Source organism: Hermetia illucens, chromosome 2 (genome assembly GCF_905115235.1).
Source record: "Hermetia illucens chromosome 2, iHerIll2.2.curated.20191125, whole genome shotgun sequence".
Taxonomy (NCBI): Eukaryota; Metazoa; Arthropoda; class Insecta; order Diptera; family Stratiomyidae; genus Hermetia; species Hermetia illucens.
In genome coordinates, this window is record NC_051850.1 from 105362867 (window position 1) to 105374077 (window position 11211).

At 52.4% G+C, this 11211-nt stretch overlaps 1 protein-coding gene across 1 annotated transcript in view; it reads left to right on the forward strand.

Annotated features, from left to right (window-relative positions):
* LOC119648522 overlaps nucleotides 1–11211 on the forward strand; it is an 83328-nt gene that overhangs the window by 36868 nt on the left and 35249 nt on the right. The window contains exon 6 of the mRNA XM_038050290.1: nucleotides 9404–9448. Within this exon, the coding sequence (XP_037906218.1) occupies nucleotides 9404–9448 (45 nt within the window). The remainder of the gene's footprint in view (nucleotides 1–9403; nucleotides 9449–11211) is intronic.

The window sequence follows — 11211 nt, forward strand, 5'->3', positions numbered from 1 at the left end:
CAACGGACAATGTTCGATTCCGCCTCGTGAAGTGTGAAAAATTCTGTTTGGTAATAAGTCTGAAGAGTTTCGGAGCTCCATCGGTCAGTCTCCTACAAGTGCGGAAAAAGTCATTTGTTAAAGTGGTGACCCCGATAAAGAAGAAGAGGGACAGGAGTAGTCGCGGCAACGATCAGCAACAGCCCAAGGATCTCAAGTTCAAACCTCCGCCCCGGTGAAAGGAATCACCCGCGACTGCTGATCGCATTCACGCCAGCCCGAGCCGGGAATCAACAGATCGGAGGAGCTGTCCGGCCGACATCCGCCCAACTTAGGCAGCGGCAGGGATCGTCTTTTTGTACCCGTCGCAACGGGCCGGCCGAAAAGCGGCAGCAGCAGCTGAGCCAACGCATTCCGGAACTCTTGCTTCCTGGCGGCCGACGAAGCGCCTACGGATACGCTGCGCCGAGCCCCGGCCAGTGGCCCACCCCGCCCGATGAACAGTTGCTTGCCGATTTAAAAATTCTGGTGATAGAGCAAAGCCAAACAGCAGCTACGTGTTTTAGGAACTCAAATTAAATTTATATTCCAACAATGTTCATTTTCAATTCATCCATCTCTGTCAAAATAATTGTTTGCTGAAATATTATTTAAAAAAAGTGATAATAAAAGTAAAATCGCTGCAAGAGACGGCGTTGAAATGTTTCGCATCGCGGGTTCTACATTTCCTTGGTGTTTTGGTCTGCGCTGGAGAGCGTCCGCTTCGGTCGTTGTTTTTTTCTCGTTTCGTGCGTGCATTTGTGGGTGCGGCCTGCCGTGTCGGTGTAAAGTTCACCGCGTTTCAGTATAAACTCACCGCGTCTGCATCTCAATCTCGTACTTTTCGGTAAGAAAAATGTCGTTTGACAATAAAGACGCGGCAGGCCCATCGGACCCACAAGTGACCGCCCTCGCCGTACGCGTTCCTCCGTTTTGGCGGCGGAACCCCGAGCTGTGGTTCGTGCATTTGGAAGCACAGTTCCAAATGTCCGGCATCACATCGGACGCGACCCGTTTCAACTACGCGGTGGTCGGCCTGGACGAAGAGTCCATACTTCTGGTGTCCAACGTGGTGAAGTCGGCATCGTACTCGCAGCTCAAGAGCGAGTTGATCAGGCGCCTGTCGGCAAGCGAGTCGGCAAAATTAGACCACTTGCTGGCGGGTTTAACGTTGGGTGATCGAACTCCCAGCCAATTGCTTCGTGAAATTAGGCAATTGGGTGGGAGCAAGATCGGCGACGATCTGATCAAGTCGCTCTGGCTGCGTCGGCTCCCGGAGGGCACCCAGGCGATCCTAGCCTGCGTCTCCGGTTCCTTGGAGGAACTAGCAGCGACGGCCGATCAGGTACAGGAGGTGTACGTTCGCCCAACCATAGCGGCCGTTCAACCACCGTCGGATGAGGTGAGCGACTTACGGCGCGAGATCGCGGCCTTAACTGCCAGCTTGGCCGAGATGCGGGCGACGTTGGACGCTCAGCGTTCGAGTGCCAGGTCGCGAGCTCGCTCACGGTCTGCCACACGAAAAGGGCGTTCGGGTAGCAGGTCGTCAAGACAGCCTGCGGACCAAGGTATTTGCTGGTATCATCGTAAGTTCGGAGATAAAGCGACAAGATGTACGCTACCTTGCAAATTCGCGCCTACCGCAAAAAACTAGGTCCGCGGGGGGTCTTGGCGACGGCCACCCAGAGCGCAGCGCCACGTCGCCTAACTATTTTCGACCCCCTCAGCAGGCGCAACTACCTCGTCGACACGGGTGCGGAGGTTTCGGTTCTTCCCGTACCCCAGCATCATCGACTATTTCCACAACCCCTCAAACTGGCGGCAGCAAATTCCTCCCGCATCAATACATACGGGTACAGGCAAGTGGACGTGAGTCTTGGCTTGCGTAGGACGTTTCCGTGGCGTTTCATCCTGGCGTATGTCAGCTTCCCCATATTAGGCGCAGACTTCTTGTGTCACTATGGGTTGCTGGTGGACTTGCAAAATAAGTCCCTTATAGACCCCACAACCAAACTAAATTCGTCGGGCCAAATGGTATCTCACGCTGACAATAACCTTTCCGTTCTTTTGGAAGACATCTCTGACTCTCGTGTTCGGACACTCCTCCAAAAGTTCAGCCAGATAACTACCGAGTGTAGTCTCTCGAAACCAGTAAAGCACAATGTGCAGCACCACATAAATACTACTGGTTCCCCGATTTTCTCAAAGGTGCGTCCTCTACCACCCCAGAAACTGGCTATCGCGCGGAAAGAATTTGAACAACTTGTTCAACAGGGTATCTGCAGGCCCTCAAACAGCTGTTGGTCTTCCCCTTTACATATGGTCCCTAAGCCAAATGGCGAATGGCGTCCCTGTGGGGATTACAGAAGGCTAAACGCACAGACTGTTCCTGACCGATATCCGATTCCACTCATCCACGACTTTGCGCATCACCTCGCGAATTGCCGCATCTTTTCAACCTTGGACTTAGCCAAGGCATACCACCAAATCCCAGTAGCTCCTGAAGACATTCCAAAGACGGCAATATGCACACCCTTTGGACTCTTCGAGTTCACCCGAATGACTTTCGGATTGTGCAATGCGGCGCAAACCTTTCAAAGGTTCATTCACTCAGTCCTGCGAAACCTCGATTTCTGTTTCGTCTATTTGGATGATGTTTTGGTCGCTTCTTCTACTGAGTCTGAGCACTTAGCCCATCTCGAGTGCATTTTTCAACGTCTCCTTGAGGCCGGTTTAGTCTTAAACGTTGAGAAGTGCAAATTCCTTCAAAAACAGGTGAGATTCCTCGGCCACTCCATTTCCTCTGAAGGAATACAGCCCGACCCAGACAAGGTGCAAGCAATCACAAGCTTCCCGCGTCCAAAAACAGTGAGGGAGTTGAGGAGGTTCTTGGGCATGCTAAACTTTTACCGTCGTTTCCTGCCCAAGGCCGCCCATCACCAGTCCGTTTTGAACGCGTACTTGTCTGGCCCCAAAACAAAAGACACACGAGAGATTGTGTGGTCTGAAGAGGCTGTCCGCGCGTTCAACAAATCCCGACAGCAACTGGCTGACGCTACACTTTTGGCATTTCCTCATCAAGATGCACCCCTAGCCGTTTTTGTTGATGCCTCTGACATCGCAGTAGGTGCTGCCCTTCACCAAAAGGTGGACCAAGTTTGGCAGCCGTTGAGCTTCTTCTCGAAGCAGTTGAATCCCGCTCAACGGAACTACAGCACCTACGATCGCGAACTGCTCGCCGCATACCTGTCCATCAAATACTTCCGTTTCTCCCTAGAAGGCAGGCCGTTCACAGTGTTCACGGACCATAAGCCTCTCACGTTCGCTTTGAAACAGAAGCCCGACAAAGCGTCCCCTCGTCAGCTTCGACACCTGAGCTTCATAAGCCAGTTCACGTCAGACATCCAGCACGTGTCCGGGAAGGACAACATTGTTGCTGACGCTTTGTCTCGTGTCTCCGAAGTTAACATCCCCGCCTCACTCGATTTCTCGGCTATTGCCAAGGCGCAAGTGGATGACGCAGCACTTCAGAGCCGCAAGTCCAACCCCAAATACAAATTTCGGGAGTTGCCTATCTTCGGCTCAAACCTCTCGCTCTGCTGCGAAGACTCGGAAAAGGGACCTCGGCCATACATTCCGGCCACATTTCGCAAGGAAGTGTTCCACGCAGTTCACGACTTGGCGCACCCCGGCATCAGGACAACAAACCGGTTAGTCACCGGAAAATACTTCTGGCCCTCCATGAACAAGGATATCAATTCCTGGGCCAGAGAGTGCATCGCATGCCAGAAGTGTAAAGTCTCCAGGCATGTAAGGAAAGAAGTGGGCTCATTCCCCCGCACTACCAAGCGTTTCCACACCATACACCTCGACATAATAGGGCCTTTGCGAGACTCGCACGGTTACAAGTATTGCCTCACAATCATCGACAGGTTCACGCGGTGGCCTGAGGCAATACCTCTGAAGGACATTACGGCGCAATCTTGTGCCGAAGCCCTCTGCCGAGAGTGGATACCTCGCTTTGGCGTCCCTGCAGTGATCATCACTGACCAGGGAATGCAATTTGAGTCCACCCTTTTCTCCGAGTTAGGCAAACTCCTGGGTTTTAAACGCCAGCGGACTACTGCATACCACCCGCAGTCCAATGGGATGCTAGAACGTTGGCACCGGACGCTGAAAGCCGCCATTATGGCACGCGACGACCCGTCCTGGACTCAAGTCTTGCCTCTCGTCCTACTCGGCCTTCGTACAACCCGCCGAGAGGAATTTGCTGCCAGCCCCGCGGAGCTGGTTTACGGGGAGAACCCAAGACTCCCAAGCGATCCGGTCTTCGACAAGAGATCGGGTCTCACGGAGTCGGGGTTGGTGCGTCTGCTGAGGGACAATCTCCGACGCATCAAAGCGCCACCACCCACTCGACACTCGTCCATACCTGCTTGTTCGCCCAAGGAACTGGACACATGCACGCACGTGCTAATCAGGACGGATGCCGTCCGGAAGCCGCTGCAGCCTCCATATGAGGGCCCGTACCGCGTTCTCGAGCGGGGAGAACATTTCTTCCAGCTCGAGATCGGTGGTCACAAAAAGGCGGTCTCTTTGTCCAGGCTGAAACCCGTGTGCGCCCCGAAGCAACGTCGTGTCCGCTTTGTGGATTAACGGCGAACGAAGTTCGGGGATCCGTCGCCGAAACCCCCTAGGTTTCGTCTGGGGGCGGAGTGATGTGGCGCGGCAGGATCTGCAGCATTCGAAATTTATTTCGGATATTGCGGATGCGGACGGGTAGATGGCGCTGAACTCCGAAACTCTCCACTCACTCGTTTTCTGAACGCACCAGGGGAGTGGAGAACCAGCGGTAAAAAAAATGCCGTTGGTTGGGACAGTAAGGACCGCATGGAAATAAGTCGGTCTCTTCTGTATCCGACCGCGGCGCTGAACACATCGCTCGTGACTGAACAAAGCTTTAGCGTTTTCCTCTTAAATTTAAAATATTATAATCAAACTCACACACTCAAGTAAATCAAGTCAAATCATTGCAAGTCCAACCTTTTCTTTGCTTTCGATCAGATCTCGACTTTTTTATTTACTGCCCTCGACACCCAAAAGTTACTACGAAAATTCCCCGGGCATCTCACAGGAGCGAGCTTGTCGTGCCAACGGACAATGTTCGATTCCGCCTCGTGAAGTGTGAAAAATTCTGTTTGGTAATAAGTCTGAAGAGTTTCGGAGCTCCATCGGTCAGTCTCCTACAAGTGCGGAAAAAGTCATTTGTTAAAGTGGTGACCCCGATAAAGAAGAAGAGGGACAGGAGTAGTCGCGGCAACGATCAGCAACAGCCCAAGGATCTCAAGTTCAAACCTCCGCCCCGGTGAAAGGAATCACCCGCGACTGCTGATCGCATTCACGCCAGCCCGAGCCGGGAATCAACAGATCGGAGGAGCTGTCCGGCCGACATCCGCCCAACTTAGGCAGCGGCAGGGATCGTCTTTTTGTACCCGTCGCAACGGGCCGGCCGAAAAGCGGCAGCAGCAGCTGAGCCAACGCATTCCGGAACTCTTGCTTCCTGGCGGCCGACGAAGCGCCTACGGATACGCTGCGCCGAGCCCCGGCCAGTGGCCCACCCCGCCCGATGAACAGTTGCTTGCCGATTTAAAAATTCTGGTGATAGAGCAAAGCCAAACAGCAGCTACGTGTTTTAGGAACTCAAATTAAATTTATATTCCAACAATGTTCATTTTCAATTCATCCATCTCTGTCAAAATAATTGTTTGCTGAAATATTATTTAAAAAAAGTGATAATAAAAGTAAAATCGCTGCAAGAGACGGCGTTGAAATGTTTCGCATCGCGGGTTCTACATTTCCTTGGTGTTTTGGTCTGCGCTGGAGAGCGTCCGCTTCGGTCGTTGTTTTTTTCTCGTTTCGTGCGTGCATTTGTGGGTGCGGCCTGCCGTGTCGGTGTAAAGTTCACCGCGTTTCAGTATAAACTCACCGCGTCTGCATCTCAATCTCGTACTTTTCGGTAAGAAAAATGTCGTTTGACAATAAAGACGCGGCAGGCCCATCGGACCCACAAGTGACCGCCCTCGCCGTACGCGTTCCTCCGTTTTGGCGGCGGAACCCCGAGCTGTGGTTCGTGCATTTGGAAGCACAGTTCCAAATGTCCGGCATCACATCGGACGCGACCCGTTTCAACTACGCGGTGGTCGGCCTGGACGAAGAGTCCATACTTCTGGTGTCCAACGTGGTGAAGTCGGCATCGTACTCGCAGCTCAAGAGCGAGTTGATCAGGCGCCTGTCGGCAAGCGAGTCGGCAAAATTAGACCACTTGCTGGCGGGTTTAACGTTGGGTGATCGAACTCCCAGCCAATTGCTTCGTGAAATTAGGCAATTGGGTGGGAGCAAGATCGGCGACGATCTGATCAAGTCGCTCTGGCTGCGTCGGCTCCCGGAGGGCACCCAGGCGATCCTAGCCTGCGTCTCCGGTTCCTTGGAGGAACTAGCAGCGACGGCCGATCAGGTACAGGAGGTGTACGTTCGCCCAACCATAGCGGCCGTTCAACCACCGTCGGATGAGGTGAGCGACTTACGGCGCGAGATCGCGGCCTTAACTGCCAGCTTGGCCGAGATGCGGGCGACGTTGGACGCTCAGCGTTCGAGTGCCAGGTCGCGAGCTCGCTCACGGTCTGCCACACGAAAAGGGCGTTCGGGTAGCAGGTCGTCAAGACAGCCTGCGGACCAAGGTATTTGCTGGTATCATCGTAAGTTCGGAGATAAAGCGACAAGATGTACGCTACCTTGCAAATTCGCGCCTACCGCAAAAAACTAGGTCCGCGGGGGGTCTTGGCGACGGCCACCCAGAGCGCAGCGCCACGTCGCCTAACTATTTTCGACCCCCTCAGCAGGCGCAACTACCTCGTCGACACGGGTGCGGAGGTTTCGGTTCTTCCCGTACCCCAGCATCATCGACTATTTCCACAACCCCTCAAACTGGCGGCAGCAAATTCCTCCCGCATCAATACATACGGGTACAGGCAAGTGGACGTGAGTCTTGGCTTGCGTAGGACGTTTCCGTGGCGTTTCATCCTGGCGTATGTCAGCTTCCCCATATTAGGCGCAGACTTCTTGTGTCACTATGGGTTGCTGGTGGACTTGCAAAATAAGTCCCTTATAGACCCCACAACCAAACTAAATTCGTCGGGCCAAATGGTATCTCACGCTGACAATAACCTTTCCGTTCTTTTGGAAGACATCTCTGACTCTCGTGTTCGGACACTCCTCCAAAAGTTCAGCCAGATAACTACCGAGTGTAGTCTCTCGAAACCAGTAAAGCACAATGTGCAGCACCACATAAATACTACTGGTTCCCCGATTTTCTCAAAGGTGCGTCCTCTACCACCCCAGAAACTGGCTATCGCGCGGAAAGAATTTGAACAACTTGTTCAACAGGGTATCTGCAGGCCCTCAAACAGCTGTTGGTCTTCCCCTTTACATATGGTCCCTAAGCCAAATGGCGAATGGCGTCCCTGTGGGGATTACAGAAGGCTAAACGCACAGACTGTTCCTGACCGATATCCGATTCCACTCATCCACGACTTTGCGCATCACCTCGCGAATTGCCGCATCTTTTCAACCTTGGACTTAGCCAAGGCATACCACCAAATCCCAGTAGCTCCTGAAGACATTCCAAAGACGGCAATATGCACACCCTTTGGACTCTTCGAGTTCACCCGAATGACTTTCGGATTGTGCAATGCGGCGCAAACCTTTCAAAGGTTCATTCACTCAGTCCTGCGAAACCTCGATTTCTGTTTCGTCTATTTGGATGATGTTTTGGTCGCTTCTTCTACTGAGTCTGAGCACTTAGCCCATCTCGAGTGCATTTTTCAACGTCTCCTTGAGGCCGGTTTAGTCTTAAACGTTGAGAAGTGCAAATTCCTTCAAAAACAGGTGAGATTCCTCGGCCACTCCATTTCCTCTGAAGGAATACAGCCCGACCCAGACAAGGTGCAAGCAATCACAAGCTTCCCGCGTCCAAAAACAGTGAGGGAGTTGAGGAGGTTCTTGGGCATGCTAAACTTTTACCGTCGTTTCCTGCCCAAGGCCGCCCATCACCAGTCCGTTTTGAACGCGTACTTGTCTGGCCCCAAAACAAAAGACACACGAGAGATTGTGTGGTCTGAAGAGGCTGTCCGCGCGTTCAACAAATCCCGACAGCAACTGGCTGACGCTACACTTTTGGCATTTCCTCATCAAGATGCACCCCTAGCCGTTTTTGTTGATGCCTCTGACATCGCAGTAGGTGCTGCCCTTCACCAAAAGGTGGACCAAGTTTGGCAGCCGTTGAGCTTCTTCTCGAAGCAGTTGAATCCCGCTCAACGGAACTACAGCACCTACGATCGCGAACTGCTCGCCGCATACCTGTCCATCAAATACTTCCGTTTCTCCCTAGAAGGCAGGCCGTTCACAGTGTTCACGGACCATAAGCCTCTCACGTTCGCTTTGAAACAGAAGCCCGACAAAGCGTCCCCTCGTCAGCTTCGACACCTGAGCTTCATAAGCCAGTTCACGTCAGACATCCAGCACGTGTCCGGGAAGGACAACATTGTTGCTGACGCTTTGTCTCGTGTCTCCGAAGTTAACATCCCCGCCTCACTCGATTTCTCGGCTATTGCCAAGGCGCAAGTGGATGACGCAGCACTTCAGAGCCGCAAGTCCAACCCCAAATACAAATTTCGGGAGTTGCCTATCTTCGGCTCAAACCTCTCGCTCTGCTGCGAAGACTCGGAAAAGGGACCTCGGCCATACATTCCGGCCACATTTCGCAAGGAAGTGTTCCACGCAGTTCACGACTTGGCGCACCCCGGCATCAGGACAACAAACCGGTTAGTCACCGGAAAATACTTCTGGCCCTCCATGAACAAGGATATCAATTCCTGGGCCAGAGAGTGCATCGCATGCCAGAAGTGTAAAGTCTCCAGGCATGTAAGGAAAGAAGTGGGCTCATTCCCCCGCACTACCAAGCGTTTCCACACCATACACCTCGACATAATAGGGCCTTTGCGAGACTCGCACGGTTACAAGTATTGCCTCACAATCATCGACAGGTTCACGCGGTGGCCTGAGGCAATACCTCTGAAGGACATTACGGCGCAATCTTGTGCCGAAGCCCTCTGCCGAGAGTGGATACCTCGCTTTGGCGTCCCTGCAGTGATCATCACTGACCAGGGAATGCAATTTGAGTCCACCCTTTTCTCCGAGTTAGGCAAACTCCTGGGTTTTAAACGCCAGCGGACTACTGCATACCACCCGCAGTCCAATGGGATGCTAGAACGTTGGCACCGGACGCTGAAAGCCGCCATTATGGCACGCGACGACCCGTCCTGGACTCAAGTCTTGCCTCTCGTCCTACTCGGCCTTCGTACAACCCGCCGAGAGGAATTTGCTGCCAGCCCCGCGGAGCTGGTTTACGGGGAGAACCCAAGACTCCCAAGCGATCCGGTCTTCGACAAGAGATCGGGTCTCACGGAGTCGGGGTTGGTGCGTCTGCTGAGGGACAATCTCCGACGCATCAAAGCGCCACCACCCACTCGACACTCGTCCATACCTGCTTGTTCGCCCAAGGAACTGGACACATGCACGCACGTGCTAATCAGGACGGATGCCGTCCGGAAGCCGCTGCAGCCTCCATATGAGGGCCCGTACCGCGTTCTCGAGCGGGGAGAACATTTCTTCCAGCTCGAGATCGGTGGTCACAAAAAGGCGGTCTCTTTGTCCAGGCTGAAACCCGTGTGCGCCCCGAAGCAACGTCGTGTCCGCTTTGTGGATTAACGGCGAACAAAGTTCGGGGATCCGTCGCCGAAACCCCCTAGGTTTCGTCTGGGGGCGGAGTGATGTGGCGCGGCAGGATCTGCAGCATTCGAAATTTATTTCGGATATTGCGGATGCGGACGGGTAGATGGCGCTGAACTCCGAAACTCTCCACTCACTCGTTTTCTGAACGCACCAGGGGAGTGGAGAACCAGCGGTAAAAAAAATGCCGTTGGTTGGGACAGTAAGGACCGCATGGAAATAAGTCGGTCTCTTCTGTATCCGACCGCGGCGCTGAACACATCGCTCGTGACTGAACAAAGCTTTAGCGTTTTCCTCTTAAATTTAAAATATTATAATCAAACTCACACACTCAAGTAAATCAAGTCAAATCATTGCAAGTCCAACCTTTTCTTTGCTTTCGATCAGATCTCGACTTTTTTATTTACTGCCCTCGACACCCAAAAGTTACTACGAAAATTCCCCGGGCATCTCACAGGAGCGAGCTTGTCGTGCCAACGGACAATGTTCGATTCCGCCTCGTGAAGTGTGAAAAATTCTGTTTGGTAATAAGTCTGAAGAGTTTCGGAGCTCCATCGGTCAGTCTCCTACAAGTGCGGAAAAAGTCATTTGTTAAAATCCCACCATTTTACCTCGCTTAGTCCCCAGTCTGTATCGATTCTCGCTAAGATTGGAGCAGGCGGACATCCTGAGATATCACCATCGAGAAAAGTTCGCACATTTCAAAATCCAATCATAACCCGTTGACGAAGGCGAATGTTCACAGCTTAACGATTAGTCTGATTCCGAGGCGTGATTGCTGTTCCCGGAGCAGAACTAATTTCAATATTTGCAGGTTGCTAAACCGCAAATCTCTATCTCTTTTAGTCACCTTTTACGGGAGTAGTTTTGGTAAACTCTACAACCCCCAACTCACCGAAAAGTCACTACCTTAGCGGGACGCTAATCACCCACCTGAATTGAAAGCACCATTAGCCAGGGTGGGATTGGCCGACACCTACTCCCCGAGACGACAAGGTGTTATATGGTCATTCCAATTATAGCAATCAATGCCTTAGTCCAGCTAGATTGTCTACGAATGTTTGATAAGTTCTTTATGTCCTTCAGAAGCCAGAGCATGATGTCCACTCCCGCCATAACCATGTATGAGCGAGAACCATCCAAGTCGTATTCTTTTCCCGATATTGCCTTCTGAATAGCCATTAGCTCGTGGAGTGCTCCGTGTATTTGCCTATATGTAAGTTTCCCTGAGTTGGGAATAAATTTTGCCTTCATATCACCCCATGTGTCAAGCATGCAAGGATGCTTTACGGAGTTAGTTCAGCGCCAGACGATCTCTCTAACCTGGACCTAATCATGGATGTTTGT